The sequence below is a fragment of the Anser brachyrhynchus genome (assembly GCF_964034855.1).
Source record: "Anser brachyrhynchus genome assembly, chromosome: 3".
In the NCBI taxonomy this organism is placed as follows: Eukaryota; Metazoa; Chordata; class Aves; order Anseriformes; family Anatidae; genus Anser; species Anser brachyrhynchus.
Genome location: NC_137696.1, coordinates 20,263,070 through 20,287,141, shown reverse-complemented (window position 1 = coordinate 20,287,141; position 24,072 = coordinate 20,263,070). Strand labels below are relative to the sequence as shown.

General features: G+C 37.9%; 1 protein-coding gene across 32 annotated transcripts in view; it reads right to left on the bottom strand.

The window, feature by feature from the left end:
* The window catches only part of NRXN1 (neurexin 1), a 725,132-nt gene that overhangs the window by 414,511 nt on the left and 286,549 nt on the right, over window positions 1-24,072 (bottom strand). For all 32 annotated transcript variants that reach the window (XM_080583915.1, XM_080583904.1, XM_080583905.1 and 29 more), the window contains 2 exons: window positions 13,504-13,942; window positions 1,704-2,087 (listed from right to left, as the gene is read on the bottom strand). In XM_080583915.1, the coding sequence (XP_080440041.1) occupies window positions 1,704-2,087; window positions 13,504-13,942 (823 nt within the window). The remainder of the gene's footprint in view (window positions 1-1,703; window positions 2,088-13,503; window positions 13,943-24,072) is intronic.

The window sequence follows — 24,072 nt, the reverse complement described above, 5'->3', positions numbered from 1 at the left end:
ATCCCAAAAGCTATAGTTGTGTTAATGCATGACTATTTGGGATATGAATCTTTCTGTAAGGAGACCTCCTTTTGTGTGGTTTCCTTTGGAAAACCAAGAAGAGTAGGAAACAGCAACATACTGTCCGAAGTGCCACACAAACGGTAAAGAAACCAATTACACCTTTCTAGTATCACCATTGCCACCAGGAGAATGTGTTGGGAAATCAAGCTCTATATTGGAAGATGGCTGAAAAGTACGGAAAGCATGGCTGAAGTATGGAAAATAAAAGAGACTAAAAGTTTTTTTACATAAAATATTACCACCTGTCAAGTATACTTATGGAAAATTGCTATGAATAAGACTGCTTTTAAGTTCTTTGCAGATCTGCATTTTTTTTTTTTGTACATGCATCCTAGATCTCGAGCTAAAAAGTCCTATTTTCACTTCTGCCATATGTAATAGCAGAATTTTACCACAGGGTGGTACACCAGACATGGTTAACTGAAGGCTTTTGTAATCCAACCGACAGCTCAGTTATGCCCTCTGCGAGCTTCGCTCCAGCAGTAACACAACAATCTGGAGATATCAAAATCACGCGCCAAGAGCTTATATATTCGAAAAATAAGGAAAAGAGAAAAGACTGAGAATCTACTTGCAGATGCTAATAATATGATGGCATTAATTCTACATAATTGCATATGTCTATTTACATACAACTTCGGGTTTTTATTTTAAAAGAATACATTTTTGGTTTATCTTATTACCCACTAAAATGAACCAAACTAGAGGGGCATAACTTAAGTTGCCATCCAATAACCTTGAAATGTAGATTTCAGCTTGAAGAAAACTATACTCTGTCAACTGCAATATGAGACTTTACAAAATACAACTTCTGGCATTCAAATATTTCCTATTCTAAACAAGAATACAAATAAACACCTACAATGTTAACTAAGGTTTTGTTTGTTTGTTTTTTATTGCTGTCCTACTACTTGTATTAGAATCTTTCATTGGCATACTCTATACATTAATTATATTACAGATTTTTTTCCTATTTTTTTCTTAACCTCAACTTCTGTCTTCCTTTCCGCTATCCACCTTTTCAATTAAATAAATAGGGTTTGTCAACTTTACATTTACCTTTTCTAGGGCAGAGGGCTACTCAGTGAATTAAGATGAGTAGAAACAGTTTCCTTGGGAACTAGGAACTTCAGAAAAAAATGTTAAGTAAGAAATACAGATTTCTACACAGTTTTTTTTGCTTTGATTCATGGCAGAAATTCTGGCCGTGAATTTAAGTGATACTGTGGAATTCTAAATGAAATTTAATTACTCAGTGGTATTGATGTAAAGTGGCAGAGAATGAGACCTCAGTTTGGAACTGGAATGTGCATTCACTTATGCAATACTAATTGAAATTACTTTCACAAATCTTTTAATAACTCATCAGCGTATGATGACAAAAGGCGAGACATTTTCCTACAGACATTTAGCAGGTACTAGCTCTGTCATAGTCAACTAATATCTATGCATCTTAAAAAGTCATCTAAAGTCTTTCTTCTAGTGTTACTTCTTTCAACCTAGAGCAGCGCTCCATTTCCGTCGTCACCAAATGAAATCAAAGACACTTTTTCTGCATCAGAAGAGTTAATGATAATGTACCATTTTAAACATCGTACAGGATGATTAAAGTAGAAACATGGCCATCTCATGGAACTTACCTCTTTCACAAGATCTGCCAAGGTACCCCGTCCCAGAGCAATCACAAACATATCTGTTCCACCCGTCCCTGCATACACCATTGTTTTTACAGGGGTTGCTAAGGCATGGTTTTGCGGTTTCTCTTGAGCATGAAGGTTTTACTCCAGCTGTACTTTGAATTTCAGCCATCTGTCGAATATCTTTGCTTTGACCATCAATAAATAAATCTCTAATGCAGCCGACGTATCCATAATTGAGAAGTGCTGTCCACACCTCTGTTGGGAAGACGAGGCCTGCTTTATTTTCTGGTAAACCTCCAAGATACAAGTCATCATCCAAGTCAAGGATTTCACTTTCTCCCGGTGCAGTATATGGAGTACGTAATGTGTTCACAGATATGGTCCCTGAGAAGAAATGACAACAAAATTCAAGATTTTCAAGACATTTAAATATTTTGGTACTGTTATTTTAACCATTAATGTGTGTGCCACATTAACTCCAGGCAAATATCTATAAATGAAACATAGGTATTCTATATATCTATACAATAATAGGCACACATCTATGCACATTACTGCATGGTCACATCGTAAAAAAGTAAAATTCTCCTTACCAATCTTGTGGGGTCAGGGGGGAATGCATTTCAGAGTTATTTGCAGAAATATCCTGTTTGTGCAACAAAAACTCTTCACTACCTCATAGGTGATTCAAAGCATAAAGGTTGAGGTTTCATTGATAGGTTGCAACCTGGGAGGCAAATCTATGTCTTTGGTTTGAATCCAAAGACACAATATTTTAAAAGACTCTCACCACTTTCAGTGGGCTTTAGGTAAGATTTTTTTTCTCCCCCTTTAAGTGCAGGAGGAAAATACTCTCATCAGCTGCCAGGCAGGCAATCATTAAGAAGATAGTGATGTGCTCCTAGAGGGAAAAATCAATGCATCTGACACTTACCTAAAAATTCATGCATGTTACAAAGAGAGGGAGAGAAGGAAGTATACAGAACCTGAGGAAATCAGAAATATCTTTTCTGTTTAAGTTAAAAAATAAACAAACAAAATTAAGCCTAAAATAAAATTCTGTTTCTACGAAGTGTCTGAACAGAGACACCAGAGATTTCCTTATATATAAGATAATGAAAAAGATAACTGTAAAGATCCTCTTTGCTGTATTGTTAAAGGTAACGAGGTATCCAATTTTTACAACTGGAATAGACAGAAAAACAGATTAGCGCATGGAATCAGAAAACACATTTATGTCAACAACATCTTATTTAGTAAGTAAAGTCAGCTGAAAAAAGAATCTTCATGTAGATCTCCACAGAAGTGCCTTCTTACCAAACTATATGGGTGTAAAAGCAAGCAAAATATAAATCAAAACAATATAGACCACCAGATTAATACAATGTACCAGACACATTATGCAATGCTTATCTACTGGACACACTTTCAAATGTGTATTAATGATAAGGCAGTTAAGAATCACATTTCCCACAATGTATTTATTACATATATGTGCATAAAAATTATATAATTCACCATTTCCACTGTCAATGACAGATTTCAGAAGATAACATTGATTTTCAAAAGCATTTCCACTATGGTTGGAGTGGTGCATGAAAATAATGAATTCAGAATTTTAATAGCATAAATACTAAAATGTGAGTTTTAAGCAAACAGAGACATCTTCAAGAAGATGATTATTCTCTGATAAGGATATATCCTGAAATTCAGGCTTCTCTTCCAGCAATGGAGTCCTTTGAGAGCTTTATATTTTGTTTGTTCTTTTGTTGGTTTGACAGGCTAACTTCAAAAACATGGACAGAGTGAATATCTAAAAAGTTTGGACATTTATTAAAACCTCTTGGGCCAGAAGTCTCATGAGATCTGACTCCCATGCAAGACTTGAGATGTACAGATTTTAGAAGGGCTGGATATTACTGTTGCTACAGTCTCAAAGAGACCAAAAAAGAGTAAACAGGTTTGTACAGCCTTTTTTCATTTTTATAAGCATGTTTAAGTAATGTTTGAGCATGTTGTCAGTTTTCATTTTTTTATGCATTATCAGAAATGTTTACTGTGTCAGTTGAATAATTGCACAGATGGAAAGTGAAATTTCAGTCTTAGTTGTAAAAAATAGGTATGTTGGACCAAGATCATTTTTTTTTCCTGACCTCCAACTTTTTAAAAATTATATATATATATTTTTTTCTAAATATTTTCCTTGCTTCTCAGATTCTTGAAGCTGAACTTTTCATGCCTGCGGAATAGACCATTTCTCCTCTAAAAATAAATTAAAGATATTGCAAACATAAACCATATTTGTGCTCATAATATTCCTTACTGCTATTGTTGCTTAATCTCACCTCTTGCTGCACAGGTTAATTTAGAACCAAATGCTTTAAACCTATATTTAGACATCACTTGCACCCACATAAATTAACTCAGGCAAACTCGTAATTAACTCAGCTGCAGAACCCCAAAGATGTACAACCTCCAAACCTAAGCTCATGCATTTGCATAGTCCTGTTTTCTAATGGGTAAACACACTAGTGTTTTCAAGCTATCTTGATACTAGAAGACATCTAGGGCTTCATTGCTATTAAAAATAAACTTTATCTTGATGGATTTCAATGAAAAGGAACAGAAAGGCAAATCTTAGCCAGTGTACCTGAGACACTAACATGAAGGTTCAAAATATACGGTGAACAATAAAGGGAACTGTAGATTACCACTATACTCTGGTGACTGTGAATTACAGCTATGTGATAGATAGAAGCAGTAAAATTTTGTTCTGTATCTTATAAATGATTAGCCCAAACAAAGCTCAAGTGTTATTTTGAATAGATAGCAACAGCTTGTTAAAGAAATGAACCTTTCCTCTCCCCAAGAAATGACACATATATCCTTGGGAGAAAACCTCGTAAATTACAGTGTAATTGTGGCATCTAATGACTATGGGTAGAAAAACATAATAGGCAGCAAATTTTCTGTGCACCTTTTTCATGTTTTGACTGACTGTAGAACTCACATTAACCCAGCTGGGCTATCTCCAATTTACCGCTGGACATATCAATGACACTTCAGCTGACCTACATACCATGTGTGTGACTTACTCAGACAACAGTAAGTTACCTTTATTTCATTCAATCCTGTTTGTTAAGAGCTACACTAAGTCAAACAATACCCACAGTAGACTCAAGGCTTGCATAACTTGCTCTGGCTCGGCTGCTACATAAGAACAGGTCAAGCTTCTACATAGCATATCATGTAGCTCAATGTGCTATCATATAGCAATATATAGTTTTTTGTCTGGAACAAAAACTATGACTGCAATACAAATAGGCTTTTGTCTTGCTAATAGCAAGAAACCCATACTTATGCACCAGGAGATTCATGCTACCACTTACCAAGTATCCTTGTTTCTGGCTGAACTTCTAACAGCATGACTAGGCAGCCATACAACAATCACTGTTGTTGGTGTCCAAATTACCTTTTTGTAGGTAATTCTGAGAGGGAATGCAAATTTTACTCACTAATTGCTTTGTAAATATAGGTGAAAAAATCCAAAAAGCATATTAAGGGTAATGAAAGAAATGAAAGAAAACTTCCAAATACATCAAAAGTTTTTGTTTGGTTGGTTTTGTTTAAACCCAAAATGAAGTGCAAAAATGAAGTTCATAAAAGACGAGCCTATAGAAAATAAGTAATGTATTTAGAAACACTTTTGTATCCATGGTGCATCCAGAATTGTGATGCTGAAGCAGAGTAGCCAAATTTCTTTTTTAGGCCTGTTATCTTTCTTGATAGAATTTTCCTAAATTCTACTGAAACCCATCTCAGGCTGGACCCCACAACAACAGTGCATGATACCACAGAATCCTGGGATAGTAACACACACACAGATTCTATTCTGCATTTCCATATTACTTTCTCTGAGAATTATACAGAGATTAAAAAGAATTGTTCTGTCAAATCACCATTGTGCTCCAATCCATTTGGATGTTTCTACTTATGAATGTGAAGAGACATCACTTTCCAGAGAAGCAGGAAGAAGGGAAGCTAGTGGAACACGAAAATGTCTTATGAGGCCAGGACAAGAAAAGGTTAATAATTTGGCCTGTAAAGATAATATGATGTCAATCCATCTCTCCCCAGAATTGTTAAGTTGTATAAGAGGGAAAAGACTAGGACATGTCCGGTTTTACAGAATAACCTAAACAACAGAATATGAGGAGGAAGCAACAGATTCAGAAGAGCCTCTCAATTGAAACAGAAGACTATAACCTTGTAACATCTCTGTAGTAAGAACCATAATTTTTGTTATGTATTTGCATAGTACCCAGCATAACAGCAACCAAAACCAGATCAGTTATATTATTTCTTTGAAAAGTGCAACATTGAGGTAATAATGTCTGGTGGGAAACAGTCAGCTTCCTTGTAAATCTTGTTTTTATGCTCAAAGAAAATAGGAGATACTATCTTTTCCAGAAAGGAAAAAAGAAAAAAAAAAGGGGGGGTGGGGGGAGAGGAAGGTGGGGAGCTGATAGCATATGAATTGTCAGGCCTAAAAAAAAAAGGGGGGGGGGGGACACGACTCAGTGAAAGACAAGAACACGTGGAGTGATTTTAGTCTCAAAATTCATGGTCTAACTTCAGACTCTGAAACCAGGTAGTACCTCCAGAAATTGACCATAAAGTTAAGGGCCCTAAAATGAGCAACAGGTGAACTGATTCTATAGAATTCCACCTAAGAGCAAAATGCAATTCAAACATTCAAAAACATCTTTAAGTACTGGAGGACCAATCTAAGAAAAACTAATGAAATTACTATTTTCAGCAAGAATTGCTGACTTATAAAGGATAACTGATTAGCGGGCAACTCTTCAAAAAGGAAGAGTCAACAGCATACATCAGTAACAATGCACATGTGAGCAAAATGGTCTATAGGCCAGTCAGTCTCAACTCTGTGCCCAGCAAGATCACAAAGCAGATCCTCCTGGAAACTACGCTAAGACACACGGAAAACAGAGAGGTGATTAGTGACAGCCAATATGGCTTCACTAAGGCCAGACTGTGCCTGACAAATCTGCTGGCCTTCTACGATGGGGTTAAAAGTATAATCTACATGGACTTGTGCAAAACATTTGATGCTGTCCTGCATAATATCCTTCTCTCTAAACTGGAGATACAGAGAGCTGATGGATGGACCACTTGCTGGATAAGGAATTGGCTGAATGGTCACACTCAAAGAGTTGTGTTCAACAACTCTGAGTCCAAGTGAAGATCAGTGACAAGTGATGTGGTGATTTTACTCAGCTGGGCAGCTGAGCTCCACCACAACCACACTCTCACTCCCCTCCTCAAAGTAAAAGGGGGAGAAAATATGATGAAAAGGGTTCAAAGGTTGAGATAAGGACAGGGAGATCACTCAGCAATTACTATCACAAGCAAAAGAGACTCAGCATAGGCAGACTAATATAATTTATTACCTATTACAAGCTGGAACACTGAGACCCTTTGCTCCTGTGTGGGCTCCTCTCCACGGGCTGCAGCTCCGGCCCGGGGCCTGCTCCTGCAGGGGCTCTCCATGGGCCGCAGCCTCCTCCAGGCCACATCCACCTGCTCCACCGGGGGCTCCTCCACAGGCTGCAGCGTGGAGATCTGCTCCATGTGGGACTCATGGGCTGCAGGGGGACAGCCTGCTCCACCAGGGGCCTCTCCACAGGCCACAGGGGAACTTGTGCTGCGTGCCTGGAGCACCTCCTGCCCTCCTTCTACACTGACCTTGGGGCCTGCAGGGCTGCTTCTCACTCCTCACTCTCCCAGCTGCTTTTGTGTATCATACTGATCAATAAACATCGCTTATTGGCTCGGCTTTGGGCGGTGGTAGGTTCCTTTGGAGCCAACTGAAACAGGCCCTTATATAACATGGGGCACCTTCTGGGCTCTTCTCACTGAGGCCACCCCTGCAGACCCTACTACCAGAACTTTGCCACGTAAATTCAATACAAATGCCATTCCTCACCCTCAGCAAGTCTGCTGATTACACCAAGCTACGTGGTGTGGTTTACACGCTGGAGGGAAGGGATGCCATCCAGAGGTACCTAAACAAGCTTGAGAGGCGGGCCAGTGTGAACCTCATGAAGTTCAGCAAGGTAGGGGCAATCCCAAAGATGAATACAGGTTGGGTGGAGAATGAATTGAAAGCAGCTCTGAGGAGAAGGACTTGGAGGTGTTGGTTGATGAGAAGCTTAACATGAGCCTGCAATGTGCTCTTGAAGCCCAGAAAGCAAGCCACATCCTGGACTACATCAAAAGAAACATGACCAGCAGGTCAAGGGAGGTGACTGTCCCCCTCTGCTTTGCTCTCACGAGACCTGGCCTGGAGTATTGCATTCAGCTCTGAGGCCCCCAGCACAAGAAGGACATGAACCCACTAGTGTGAGTCCAGAGGAGGGCCACAAAGATCATCAAACGGCTGGAGAAACTCTCCTATGAAGGCAGGCTGGGGAAGTTTGGGTTCTTCAGCCTGGAAAAGAGAAGTCTCTGGGGAGATCCCATTGCAGCCCTCCAGTACCCGTAGGGGGCCCAGAGAAAAGCACAAGAGCGTCCCCTTGTCAGGGATTGTATTGATAGGACAAGGAGTAATGGTTTTAAACTAAAAGGGAGTAGATTTAGATTAGATATAAGGAAGAAATTCTTTACTATGAGGCTGATGAGGCACTGGAACAGGTTGCTCAGAGAAGCTGTGGATGCAAGGATGATCAGAGGCCTCGAGAACCTCTCCTTTGAAGACAGGATGAGAAAGTGGGGGTGGCTGTGTCTGGAGAAGAGGCCTTATACCCTTATATTGACCTCCCAGTATCTAAAGAGGTCCTACAAGAAGGCTGGAGAGGGACCCTTTATCAAAGCATGTATTATTAGGACCTGGGGCAATGGCTTTAAACCAAAAGAAGGTAGATGTAATATAGATATAAGGAAGAAATTCTTTACTAGGAGGGTGGTGAGGCACTGGTACATGTTGCCCAGAGAATTCTTGGATATCCCATCCCTGGAAGTGTTCAAGGCCAGGTTGGATGGGGCTTTGAGCAACCTGATCTAGTGGAACGTGTCCCTGCCCATGGCAAGGGGGTTGGAATTAGATGATCTCTAAGGTCCCTTCCTATCCAAACCATTCTATGATTATATGATTCTGTTAAACTGTAAATCTATGGTGAGGTGTAAGGAAGCCTATCATATCACTATACTAAAAGTACTGGTAAGGTTTACCTGAGTAAAGTGCAGATCAGCAGAGGACACTGCAGAAGACGGGAATGAAAATGGTCAGCAGCTATAGAACATGATATATAAGAACAGCAAGCGTCTGGGGTTTCTTGGTCTATAAAGAAAACTGAAGACTACCATGATAACAGTATTCAAATCGTAAAAAGTAGATCTAAGACATCAAATAAAATGTGTTTCCTGCCTGCTGTGAACAAGGAAATTATCCACAAATTGGCTTGTTTTACATATAGAAAGATTCAGCTTAGTAATGGATCGCATGGGGCAGTTGTGCAGTGTGCAGTGTTGGAGGTAACTGAACAAACATCTGTTAAGGCTGATGCCATTCCATCACTACTGTAGTTGGAGGCTTGAAATAGAGGACTTCTCAAGGCCACACCTTCTCAATTTTTCCTTGAGCTCAAAAATAAATGAAAAGCAGTAACAGGATCATTGGAACAATTTTCCTGAAAATGTAATGTAAACACAGTATCTCAAATATGTAAACTATTAACTTTTGTTGAAATAGGAACATGTACATCTGTCATTTCTGAGAATGCTGGAAAGATAGAAAGCAAGGAGCGCATAGATATGCATGTGTAAAAAAACTTTCAACAACACAGCATATAATATCTTCAGAGCACTACTTACAGAGATACTGATTATATCTAAGCTCTAATTACATACTCTAGAGATAATGTCTGGTATTTAAACTGAAACTCTAACTTCAGTTCAAAATTTCAGTGACTCCTTAACCCTTAAATGTTACTTACCTATGAATGCATTCTGATATATTCTGTTTTACACTGGCATACACCATTGGAGGTTGACCAGAAGAGTAAGTTTCCGTTCTGATTTCAATGTGTAATGATATCCAAGGATGAATGGCAGTGCAGTCAAAAAAATACTTGAAAGGTTATCCTTGAATATGGCAAAGTCTATCAAAATTTTAAATAATACTCAAACATCAGAAAACACTTACTAGCCTAACTCTACTCTGTCACAGAAAACAATGAGAGCAAAGACCTTTGCAACTGTTTCATGTTTTGTTTTTGTTTTTTCCTTTTACTGTCGAGTTAGCAGTACTGTTAACGACAGAAAAAAAAATCCCTTAGGTATGAGTTAATGAGCCTCTTCAATCATATTCATTATCTCAGCAATTTATTTTTTCATAAGTCTGGTATAAGGAACCAAAACATATTTCTAAATCATGTCTCACCAGTTCTGATCAGTTAAAAATGAGGATTCTAAGTACAGCTGCTACAGCTATTCTGATCTCTATGCTTACCTCATCTGGCCTATTTAGTTGTTCTTTGTGGACCCAAAACACTTGCTCTTGCTCATTAAAAAATGTTGAAAAAACCTAAGAAAAGAGTAAGGTATTCTGGGTACCCTTTACACATTATGTGCTAAAGCATAATGTAGTAGTTGTCATGAGGACTGTGACCACAGCATACTGCAAACAGTCAAGTCACAGCTTTGAAGGCACTGTCCTTCACAGGAATTCAGAATAGCCACGAATGCTGGAAGGGAAACCAGCTCACAGGACAGGAGGCAGCACTTGGTACCAGGTTGTGTCCTGTGATGTATACTTAGCCAAAAGGACATGGTGCTGGACAAGGTGTGTTCCCTTTCCTCTCTTGCATACCTAGCAAAACAGATGGACTTGCTTAATACTGGGAAGTAGGGGCTCAGGAGCTGCTGCTCACTGAAAATCAGCTTGTCATGTAAGGAAGCACTCAGAGAAAGTGTTACAGGCAGCATGGTGGGATTTTAGGGTGATAAACTTGTAGAAGATAGGAGGTTAAGATCTCCAACAGCAAATGAAATTGAAAGGCACCACCCCTTCCTCTTCCTTGTATCTCCCAAAATCTCAGGGCATCAGCAGAATTACTACTGAATATTGCCTGGATGAGTACAAATAAAAAATGTGGTCTAAATAAATTTCATTCCTTACATTCCCTCTGCCCCAGCCCCCAACAAGGCCAGGACAAAGTCTGTACTTTAGAGTAGATACTCCCTGCGACTAAGAGTCCAGAAGAGAGCAAAGAATGAAAAATAAATTGAGTACTTGCTGATCCAGCTAATGCTAAAGTCAAGGAAATCAGCAAAGCTCCTTGAGAAATGTCACAGCTTTCGATTATCTGAGGGAGCCACTCTGCATTGTATTGAAGGGTAGGAGTAAAAGGCTGCAAAACATATGGGGGGGGGAGGGGGGAAGGAAAGGAGAGGGAGATTATTTGAGCTATTTATTCATCAACAGGAGAATCTCTTCATTTATATTTGAAAGGTTGGAAGTATTTTATCAGTAGCAACAAGAAAGCTTAGGAAAAGCCAAGGTTTTTTTATATAAGGTATATTCATTTATTTATACAAAAATTCAGATGATGAGCAACTGAAAAGTGATCGGATTCCTATGATTTCCCATATATTTGGTTTGGGCTAAAGAAAAGAAATGAAAAAGCTTCCTGGAATAGTAAGATGGGTTTTATTATTAATGGAAGAAAACGTATCAGACCAACATGCATAAGTCATGAAGAAATAATCTAAACATAACATCAGTATTTCCTGTTTCAATTTGAAAAAAATTGCAACATATACTTCATTTTATATTTTAATCATTAGGCATTCATTTTATTTGGTTAAATCTGATGGTTTAAGATACTACTCAGTCAGTATTTTCATCAAGAAAAACAACATTGCCACTGTTATGAGTAGTTGTCACACTGTAAACTATTACTGTATGTATTAAAATCACACAAATTTTTTTGACGTCTGGTTCAGATTTCAGATAAAAATTCAGAACACCAATTCATATGCCCACATATCTATTTGCTATTTCTGGTAATAGTTTAATGTATCAGTGCAAACAGGTGATATGGTGCTCTGCAAGAGTAACACAGTATATAAAGTTCAGCTGTTAATAGAATTATTTGTTCTTTTATGAAGATATTTGACTATTTATAATTCTACTTAGAAATAATATGCAATCCTTATCTTTAGGTGAACATTACTACCTAAAATTAGTACACATTCTTGCTGAAGTCCAACAACAGTTCTAAAGGTTTAAATAAAATACAACATAAACTCTCTTAATGTCAGTCATGAGCTGCAGTTTTTTGTGAAGCAAAAGTGCAGGACATATCTTCAAATGTAAACAATTGTTAAGCATTTATTTATTTTCTTCATAGTTGTGTTCACTTTGAGTGTAAGAATAAACTTTGCTTTCAGTAGAATCCAATTGGCAGATTATTACAGGATTTATGCCTCATGAATCACTGAAACAGCATTTAAGAAGGACTTCTGAAATGAAGATTGTAGTGTAAATAATATCACCACTGGAAGTTCAATCACAATTGAGGTTTTTGAGACTTTTTTTTTTTTAACTGAAGAAAAGCAAATACTTAACTGACCTATTGATATTGTAATCAAACATACTGTTTGAATTCTAAGCTGCAAAACTCAGGAATCAAATCATTATTTTTCACAATCTTAGAGCAGATGAATCAATTGAATTTGATCTGACTTTCACCATGGATTTGACTGAAATCTTCAGTTTAGACCTGCACTTACATTTGCTCAATCTGAAATCTGATTTGTGTATATTTAGAAAGTAAGTCATAAAACAATGATGGGGTGAAAAGTTTCAGAAAACAGTATAAATACAAGTCACGGAAAAGGAGTCAGCAGAAGGAAGGAAGTGGGGGAAAAACATGAAAGCCAGAAGAAGGGGGAAAAGTTTGCTTTCTCAACATGCAATTTCAGAATGTATATAAACTTCAGATTGGATATTAATTAGAAAATTCTTTGACAAACTAAATGACAGGCTCTGTACATCATTCCCTCCAGCACCCTGCTAAATTCTGGCATGAACTACAGGAAAGATACCACAGAATTGGTCTGTCCTCCGATTAATAGATATTGATGAAGTCAACTTATATATACTCAAGATCAGATGCAGCTGCAACACAAGAACAGTTTTACTAGTTAAATGCATTACATGCTATGACAGATTTTAGTAGCATCAGGAACAGGTTAGAAATTTATTTTATTTATACCATTTTCAGAGAGATCGTTCATCAACTGCTGTAAAATACGAATCATATTGACATAATTTCCATTTCTGCTGACGTGTTGTTAGCCACGCATTAGCAAATCATTTAATTATGCTGAGGTCTGCTGACATGATTGCAAGGTCTGTGCTGTTTCTGTGGACAGACTACTCCCAGTGCTGGAGATTACTTACAGTTATTTTTCTTTTCCTTTATTTTTGTTCTTGAAATTTGCCACTTCAGCTATTTGATGTAAGTAAGCACAGAGGGAGATTACTGTTTGTTTTTGAAGTACACAACATACTTACTTGCAAGATTGAGTACCTGATTACCCAATAAATGTTAACATAAGATATTTTACTCTGAAAGTCGTTGTATTCTGGTATCTGACAGTAATGACTATTTTTCAGATAATGTGCAACTAATGGTGTTAATATCATATATACCCAATATTCTGTCAGATACAACATGAAAAAACATAGTTAATATTAAAACAGAAAACTTACCTGACCGTCCATCCCTTTGAAAGTCCACATGGTACCATTCACCATCATTCACCTTCTTCTGCAAGGCTTTTATTTTTATAGTACCTGAGCCCATGTCTAACAGCAGGTAGAGGTGACCATCAAGCATCTCAATGGCAAAAAAGTCAACCTTCACCATCTGTGGGTGTTTGGCATCTTTTTGGTGCCTTGGTTTTCCATGACTGAAAAGAATCAAACCATTTGGCTCAGTTGTACGGAAGTCAAATGATATTGAGCCTGTTTTCTTGGCATTCCACTTTGGCAAAGAGATGAAAGACTCTGGCGTTTCAAATGTGATTGGATCTAAGGTTGCAACATTCTCACATTTAAAGGCTACAACCCCATGAATCTTCATTTTAGGATCTCCTTGCTTGGCAAGTCGAGATAATTCCAACCTGACATCATTATTTTTATATACAACCTGCAAGCAAAGTAGAAACGTTACTAAGGGGACTTGAATTCTTTTACGAAACAAATATAATCCAAAAAGAGCAGATTATTTAAAGAAGAAGAATAATGGCATATGAATATTATAATTTACACATACAAAAAATAATAACTATAATTTATTGACTAATGATTTAATAATAGTTTTCATTAAACTGAACAAAGTTGTTCTAAAAATATCCTTAGAGTTAATTCAAACAGTCTGAAAGAATCGGTACATAATTCCTACTATCAATTGCAAATTAGCTTGTGTGGCCTTCATTGCTTAAAAGCTTTCTTTGCACAGTCATCCTACTACATTAGAGAAGGATTAGATTTCTTGTTCGTCTAACCCTTTGTCACTGTCTCAACTCTTCTGTTCATGTACAGAAAATGTACCAAGGTCAGATACTTTATAATTTAACATCTTTTCAGTTTGTCCTTGGGGCTGAGGAATAGTAGTATCCATGTTATTCATGAAGCCATAAAACAGAGACAATAGTATCATACAGGTCAAAACAGACAAAAACCAGAACAATCTTTGTGCCAGTTCAATTGGACAAAAGATAAAACCACTTACATACTTTTCCTGACTGAAGAGTTTTATGATAAAAATGAAAGACAATATTAGTTTTAAATGCAATTGATCTCCACAACAAATGCTCTTGATTCAAATCACATATTTACTCTGTCCAGAGAAAGCTGACATGATATAATTGTTTCCCGGGGTTCTAGTCTTTATTAGTGTATTTTGAAATCGCCACTATTTCTGTGTTGTCAAGGATAAAAGGACTCCTTAAATGAAGGTCTTCAATAGCAAAAGTGTGCAAAAGTATTTTGTCATTATTTTTATTTGTTCAATAAATGATTTATGCTAAAATACCATTCAAGGGATGAATATGACACTAACATACATAAGCTGAAAATTTCTTCCATGTTTCTGTTTTCTGTTATGCCTTAATTAGCATGCAGTTTGGAGCAAGAGCAACAGCTCAGCAGATCAGAGCAGTCTGTGCTGAGAATTCTTCATCTACAGACCATATACCAGTCAAGACTGGATCACATCTGACCTCTCATCCAGTGTTTCAACTATACAATGTAGTCTGATGCTGACTGAAGGTCATTGGCTTAGACCTTATGTCCCTATTAGAGAGTGTTTGATGAATACTTAGGATAGAATGTTTGGATTCATTTCCTCTGAAACCTAGTCTGAACACAGATGAAACCCACAGAGCAAATGAAGCGGAAGTCATATAGTAAGGACAAGAAACAGGGGATGCATGGCAGAACTGTGCTAATGTTAGAAACGACCTAAGGTGGCATACCCCACAAGGAACAGTTGTTACTGAAAAATTCTCTTTGAAGATAATATAGTACTAAAAATGAGATTGATCATCATTATTTTTTTTTACTTAAGAATTGATTTTTTTCAAATGTCAACCCAGCAAATTTCTACGTAAACCAATGCAGAATTAGAAATGTGTCCTAAAACACATTTGACGACTTTCTATGGCAAGAAAGTGGTGGGATTTTGCATAGCTTCCACTTCTTCCAAATGAGTTGCAAGGGGCAACCTAGAATAGACTGAAAAACATTAAAATGAGGCTGAAGGATATAGTAAAAAGAAGGAATAAATGGGCTTTTATTAGAACTAAATCATTGTGTTCACGTTGAAAGTAATTAAGGCAATTAAGAACACAAGGAGAAAATGTTCTCTAATTGACAACCAAACAAAGGTAGGTACCAAGATAATACAAATAAACATAAAAAGAGAATTGCTTGTTTATGGACATAAATTCAAATTGTTTGATATTACTGAAAGCTGTTTGACTGCATAATAAAACTAGTAGTTAATATCTGTGTCAGAAAAGCTGAGCTGAATAGAGAACTAAGCTTTACTTTATGTCTAAAATAGCTCTATAGGCTTTGAAATCACTTGCCAACTCAGAAACAATAATTTTGAACATAGTTTAAGGATCTGATGAATTAAGTGCAGACAGGAATACCGGAAATATTTTTTTTCAAGAACAGGTCACCAGATCTATAGGTATTTTAATACGCATCTTACGGAGGAAAAATTGCTAGAGCACTTCAGTAAGAGGCCAATATTGGGAGATTTATACTACCAACAGTAAAACATTCTTGGCATCCCAAAATATTGTATCATACAATTGCTTCCTTCCATATATGTCTCTTCCAATATGCAAGAACTGAAATTTATCTCAATTAAAATTTTTGTAGCTGCTGAAATGTGTATGATTACATCTTATTACATTCCTTGTGTGCAAACAGAATAAAGTCTAAATCTATATTTTAGTATGTTTATTTTCTTTTTAGGTCTTAGGATGTTTATGTTATTTTTGTCTCACAAATAGACGATTTGAAACTGAATTCTCATAGATAAGCAGTATTAAAACAGAAATATGAACCATAACTGAAAACCATAACTGAAAAGAACTGAACTGTTGACTGAATGCAGCTGGCATTTGGAAACCTGATTCCTGGTTTACTCCTCTCCCCACCTTCCTGTCCATGAAGGATGTACGCACTCATCAGTGAAGCACGGCAAAAAGGAAAAAAAAAAAAGAAAAGAAAAAAAAAAAGAAAGAAAAAGCAGTATGTTCACAAAAAGGAGTAGTCATTAAATGTGGAGAAAAGAACAGTAAAGAATAATTATGAGGCTAGTATCTGCTTTATAACTCATGCAGGTATATGCTTCAGGACTGATAGCCTCTAGGGTACAAGTAAATTCAATTTGTAAATTCTTATTTTATCACTCCTCATTTCTTATTTTCAAGGGATTTATTTATTTGTTTTCCTTCAGGGTACATAAGGATAAACATGTTTCTGATATTATCCATTGCTAACTCCACACAAGATAACCTTCACATTTTTTAATTTTAACTCAGTATATTCTCCCTCAAATAGATATAAGGATCCACAATTAATCAAGTGAAGGTAATTCACTTGGATAGAAAGGAGAAATATCTTTGAGTCACATTCACCTTCACTCCTGCACAACCTACCACTCAGTATCTTTGCAGTCTCTGTGAGCTTTACTAGCATCTACAGGGCTGGCCCTAGTAAATAGCTTGCTTGCTCTCATGCTCTCTCTCATTCCCAAGCAAAACCAATATAATTTTCCTGTGCATGAAACTGCAGGCCCTGAGGGAATTGTATTGTGCTATTAAGAGCACCTCAAATTTGCCTTTCATTCACTGTATTCATTCCTCTAAATATTAAGTAAGAGTGAAGACACCAGTCTTTAAAATATATAATAACCTAATTCCTGGAAACTGCAAAAGGTCACCTAAACTCCCAAGATAAAAAAAGCAGTTAGTGATTCCCCTTGTTACTTGCAACATAAAAATCCAAAGTAAGGGATAAAATTATTTTCCAGGAGAGAAAAGGCATACCTATATATAGCAATTTACATCAAGATATGCTATATATAGGTATGCCTATATAGGCCTATTTGCTACCATCTAGGCCAACCACCTGCCAGGTGGTGGCCATATGATAGTGCTGAGTTTGAACAAATAAATCCAGCTAAGAGACAGCAAATAGTAACTTAAGTTCAGCATTCTCCTTAACGTGGCTTTTTGTCATCTTGGCACACAAGCAGAACTAATTTATGTTTCCCAAAGGTATATCATGTAAATAATTTATTGAGAGCCAGGACCCTCATAGGCAATGGACTCTACAGAAAAAAAAGAACTCACTACATATCTTGCCAGTGGTCATGGTGCCTTCAATAACAACAAAAATCTAGTATAGCGCCAATAATAATATATTGATAAGTTGGTAGCCTATAAATGTATGAAGAACTTTGAGAAAAGGTGAAGGAGAAAACAAGGAATGTACTTTTGGTATTAGAGATGTATACTAAACACACAACAGGTCGACTATCAGATTAAAACAGCTCATATAATAAAAACACTAGTATGAACAAAACCTTAACGGTTCTTTCTACTTTCCTAACCATATTGCATGAAGTTTAAAACCAGGAAAAAAATACAAAAGCATTCAACACCATTTTCAATTCAATGTCCAGCCCTTTCCACATGAAAGATTTCTTTTGTATTCCATACTTCAAATATTATCAGTGAAGAAATAAATACTATCTGTAAAATAAATATTTCAGAAGACTGACCACTGTGTTAGCAACAAGCTTCCAATCACTGTGATTAAATGCCTTTAAATTACAATGAAACACTTTTTTTTTCCCCCAAATTACTTTATTATGACAACAAAACACTATCCCTAAGGAGCTAATCACATTGTCTAACATGTAGCAACTAGGTTTCCTCTAGAATCAAAGATAAAACAGGAGTTCAGAGCACCTACATTTGGATCTTGCTCTGAAGAGCCTATTTACCTAAGTGGGAGGTGAGGAAAAATAATTTTCTAAATGCGATTTGAATGAATCCAGGCTCTGTTTAAAAGAAAAAATAAAATGCAATATAGATGTATTTATGTTACCATAAAGCAATACTTTCATATTTTCATGAAACCTGTATCACTGGGTTCATTACTGCAACTTCAGTGCTAACAATGGAAATTAATTCTCTAAAATGGAGATCTGTACAATCCAAAATGGCTCAGGTAGGTGCTGCTAACCTACAATTTTATGCTGCACACTGTAGTCAGTAGGAGATAACTTACTGATGTCAGAAACTGTAGCAATGGGATTACAGTAAGTGAAGCCTGAGGCAATTTTATTAGCTTGTTTTAGCAGTCACTAGAATCTCAATACTCATTGAGAGCTACCTTGTGCATACAGTGTTATATTCTTCAGAATTCCAAATGCAAAACTGATTGTTGAGAGTTGTCATGTATTTTTCTGGAATTCAATAAATGGTTTTGAACTAATCCATGAATATCAAGTCTCAGAGGAGACTTGCCATTTTGTTAATATGCCTGAAATAACTTCCAAGCTCCAAAATAATTATGTTAAGCAATACAATAAACTACAGATTATTTATGGAAAAAAAGGAGCCCCAGTTCAAAGTTTTGCAATGGGTTGCATTTCTGAACATAATATGAATGAAATCAGCTATTCAACCTATAGGTTTAAGCAACTTTATAAACAGGCTTTGTTTTCTGAAATAGAAAAAAGATTAGCAGATAGAATGAAAGCTACGAGGAAATAATTCATTTATCCTCAGATGAAATGTTTTTTCTTTTTCTGAGGTGGATACATATGTATGATGGTGGTGGTCGTGGTAGGGGTGGGGCATTTAGAAAGGGGTTCACTCAGATCACCTAAACAAAAAGAAGTGTCTATGGAGTCCTAGTTAAATGGAAGGTAAGTCTCGGGACAACAGGATAGGATTACACAGTCTAGAAATACTTGGAGGAAAAGATAGCATGTGCATCTTGCTATGTTATTTTAGTTAACTAGTATGGTCTGGGAAGCTGCTCTGCAAGTTTCAGCTCAAAGTATTGATTTAATGGGAAGAAGGGAAGGGAAGGGAAGGGAAGGGAAGGGAAGGGAAGGGAAGGGAAGGGAAGGGAAGGGAAGGGAAGGGAAGGGAAGGGAAGGGAAGGGAAGGGAAGGGAAGGGAAGGGAAGGGAAGGGAAGGGAAGGGAAGGGAAGGGAAGGGAAGGGAAGGGAAGGGAAGGGAAGGGAAGGGAAGGGAAGGGAAGGGAAGGGAAGGGAAGGGAAGGGAAGGGAAGGGAAGGGAAGGGAAGGGAAGGGAAGGGAAGGGAAGGGAAGGGAAGGGAAGGGAAGGGAAGGGAAGGGAAGGGAAGGGAAGGGAAGGGAAGGGGATAGGCTGCTCTCAGTGAGTTTTTCTCCCAGTCTGTACTCCTGTCTGGGATTGCCCTGACCCAGGTGCAGCACCTTGCGCTTGGACTTGCTCAACCTCATTAGGTTCACATGGGCCCAATTCTTGAGGTTGTCCAGGTCCCTTTGGATGGCATCCCTTCCCTTTCCTTGTATCAACTGCTCCACTCAGCCTAGTGTCATCTGCAATCTTGCTGAGCGTGCAGTCTATCCCACTGTCTATGTCATTGATAAAGATATCAATAATGCTTGCTATTGGATGCCAGGGATTTGGGTTTAACCTGGATATGAATGCTTCACAGAGAACTTCTCTTTGGTTCCCTGTACAATGGATACATCATTTCCTCACAGGCTAGAAACTAGAAACTTGCTTGAAGTTTGCATCATCGGCATTGGCTTCAGTGGAACCTCATCTGAAGTCAGTCATATCTATCTACACATACATTTCTGATAACAAATATCCTCCTCATTTTCTGTTTAAGGAAGATGGGTACCACTATGACAAAAGAGTATGATATTCTGACTTTCTAGCACGCAACTACAGACTACAGAACACATTAACAATTCAAATAGGAAAATAAACTGTCTTGTCAGAAAAAGTAGATTCGAGATTCAACTTGAACAATACATGTCTCAAGGTAAACTTAAGAGTGTATTATGCTATACCATGATAATACACTCAGCTAGTGCTTTAATAACACTTTGAATGGCTAACTAGAGATAATAATTTTGTGATGTTTATTGTTTCTGTAACTAAGCAACATGAACATCTTCTGCACTCATCTTCCTTAATATTACAGGATATATTGCAGAACAGACACTTTTAAAACTTCTGTTCACACAAAACAGATATACTTAATGCACACAACAAATAAATGTTCTATTTGAATTGCTTATTACCATATCCTTGCAAATTCTAGGCAGGCAATTGGGTACCAAAAAAAGAATGGATATAAACCAGCATAATTATACAGAATTCTGCTATGAAATGAATAGGACTACTGTAAAGCGTCACTGTCCTACCAAACGATGTTAGAAGAACGTAAGGAATCAAACAACAAATAGCTCAAAATTTGGTACAGGGAAGATATCTTAATTATTATAGGACTATAAAACAGTGGTAATGGGTAGATACACTTTTAAAAAGTAATCCTGTACTAATGGAAATGGAGTAAAAGTAGTAAGGCGTAATGAGTTTTACAGGGCACTGTTTTGAGAAACTTTTTATTTGCTTTGCTTTAAATTCACTGTGTGGCACTGGGAAAACCACCTCTGTTTCATGCATCGGTCACTTGTTTGCATAATTAATACAATGGTAAGAGCTGACTTTGCAGCTCTACTGGGCTCTTCTGCTGGAGTTTCAAATACTGACATCAGAACTGCTTGCTTTTCTTTCCTGCTTTGACTGCCTGAATAAAGACATCTGAAAAGCATGCCAGAGAAAGCTTTATATGGTGCTTTCATGGAGAGAGAGGTTATTGGCATATTGTTTAACATCTTATATTAGCAGAAATTTGAAAATCAACAACCTTAATAATGGGATTGTTGTTATGTTTTCCACCCTGCTGTGGACACAAGACATTTGAAGATCTTTTTTTCCCTCTTCAATAAACTATTTTGTTATTCTCTTTAAGTCCTGCTGTCAGCTGCCAGACTGCTAAATATTTCTGACTGTGGTTGCTGTGTTTTCTGTTTTTATGAACCGGGTTCAAGTTTTCTGTCCGCTCCTCCCACCCTCCTCTTTTATTTTAATTGCCCATGGCAAAGACTCATAGAAATTTCTTGGCAACATCTAAATTGCAGAATTTAGGAACAAGTTGGTTCCACAGAAGTTCTATCAGCTCACAAGCTGGAATAGAGCTTTTACCAAGAAATAAGTCAAACTAAAACTAACAGAAACAAAAATCACCAGAAGAAAAAAAAAATATATTATTTGATGCAAAAGCAGCTTCACATTAAAACATTACATAAAGTGAAAGGAAGAAAACAAATGATATACTACTTCCAGTGACTGTTTGGGAAATGGAAGCACTACAGGACACTCAGTTGTGCTGGCTTTCTGTTTTTTCCTCCCCTTTCCTTCACATTGCATCTGGAATTACCAAAGACTAATTTTATATAAGACAAAAACATTATATTTTTTTCTCTTTCCCCATGTGGTGGTTTCACCCTGATACACAGCTAAGCTCCACCATGCTGCCCTCTCACTCATCTTTCTCAAAAGAGGAGGGGAAGAAAACATGATGAAAAATGGCTCATGGGTTGGGAGCAGTTTAATTAAAGGAGAATTTAAAAAAAAAAAACTGCAGAAGCTAAAGGAGAAAACAATTATCTCTACTTCCCATCAGCAAGAACTGCTCAGCCACTTCTCAGAAAGCAGGGCCTAACTATGCATAACAGTTGCTCAGGAAAACCAACACTTTCATGAGAGTCCTCCCAAACAGCACAAGGGGACAGAGAATGGATGTTATGGTCAGTCCATAACACTTTGTCTCTGCTGCTGCTGCTTCTTTGCTCTCTGCCCCTGCTCCACATGGGGTCCTTCTGTCCTGCCGTCCTTCCTGAACTGATCCTGTGTGGGCTTCCCACAGGCAGCAGCTCTTCAAGAACTGCTCCCACATGGCTCCATACCACGGGGTCCATCCGTCAGGAGCAAACTGCTCCAGCACAGGTCCCACACGGGCAGCAGCTCGTGCATGGACCCTTTGCTCCTGCATGGGCTCCTCTCCACGGGATGCAGCTCCAGCCCGGGGCCTGCTCCTGCGGGGGCTCTCCATGGGCCGCAGCCTCCTCCAGGCCACATCCACCTGCTCCACTGGGGGCTCCTCCATGGGCTGCAGCGTGGAGATCTGCTCCGTGTGGGACCCATGGGCTGCAGGGGGACAGCCTGCTCCACCAGGGGCCTCTCCACAGGCTGCAGGGGAACTGCTGCTGCGTGCCTGGAGCACCTCCTGCCCTCCTTGTGCACTGATCTAGGTGGTTGTAGGGTTGTTTCTCTCACAGTTTCTCACTCCTCTCTCCCAGCTGGTGTTGCGCAGCAGTTTTTCCTTTCCTTAAACAAGCTTTCACAGAGGCATAACTGGCATAACAGAGGCACATTGTCTCAGCTTCAGACAGCAGTCGGTCCCTTTTGTAGCTGGCTGGAATTAGCTCTTAGCTGACATGGGTCAGCTTCTGGACTCCTCACAGAGGCCACCCTTGCAGCCTGTCCGTCTCTTGCCCCACCCCCTCTCCCCCCCAAAAACAAAACAAAACAAAACAAAAAAAACAACACACAAAAGCTTCCCACATAAGCCCAATACATCCCATTAATTATTCCTATTCAAGATCAAACTCGAGAACTCTCAAGGGACTGCAAGAAAGAGGTACTGTAAAGCAAAACATAGCGATTGCCATCATAGGGTTCAAGTCTTGCTTCTTTAGCTTAATATTCTTTAAATACTAGAGTTTTCCAATGTTTACCACCTAAAGTTTTAAATTCAAAGTCATAAATAAAAGAAACAAACTATGGGAAAAGGCAACAAGAATGTAAACCTAAAATATTCACGCTAACATCTTGACTCGAGTGCATCTGAAAGCAATGTGGCAGAGCTATTGGAAAATAGAACTACCTTTAATTAAGGTAGGACTCCACGAGGAAAACAAAAATTGATTTTTTTTTTCCTTTTTTTTTTTTTTTTCCAAAAAAAGAACCAAAGAATGAGCTTCAAATTGAAGATAAAAGCCAAAACAGAATCTAAATTTGGGAGGTCAGTGATCTTAAGATATACAGAGACAAAAACATGCTGAGAAAAAAATCAATAACCAATACATGTAACCTACATGTCTTCAAGTATCTAAACATTTTTTTTTCATATTAAACATTTTACAACATACATACAAGCAACTATGGTCTGCAATTAAATGCATAACATCAATTCTGCATATCCTTTGGTGAAATTAAGGGGGTTTTGCTCCATTTCTCCCTAACTTTCCTTCCTTCAGTCTCTCCCATCAGTACATTAATAGCTGCCAACTGATGTCCCTTAAATTTATTACTTCTCCATAATAATAAATTACTGACTGTCTTTTTCTTCCCCTTCTCTCTCACTTGCATGTTTAGTCTTGCATCTAGCTGAATAGCTAGCTCTTGGCTGTGTCTTTTTCTGGCTGCTTTCTGTTCTGGACTTATCTGCTCCGTTTCCTGACTCCTTGTTTGAAAGAACCTTCTGTTCCACTGCTGAGCAAATAGCGCTCTAATCCTACACTGAATTGCCTTGACTATTGTATGAACTCACAGCTAGCCTCCATGTAGATAGTGTCCTTCCTTTTCTGCTTTGTTAGCTGGCTGTCTATTC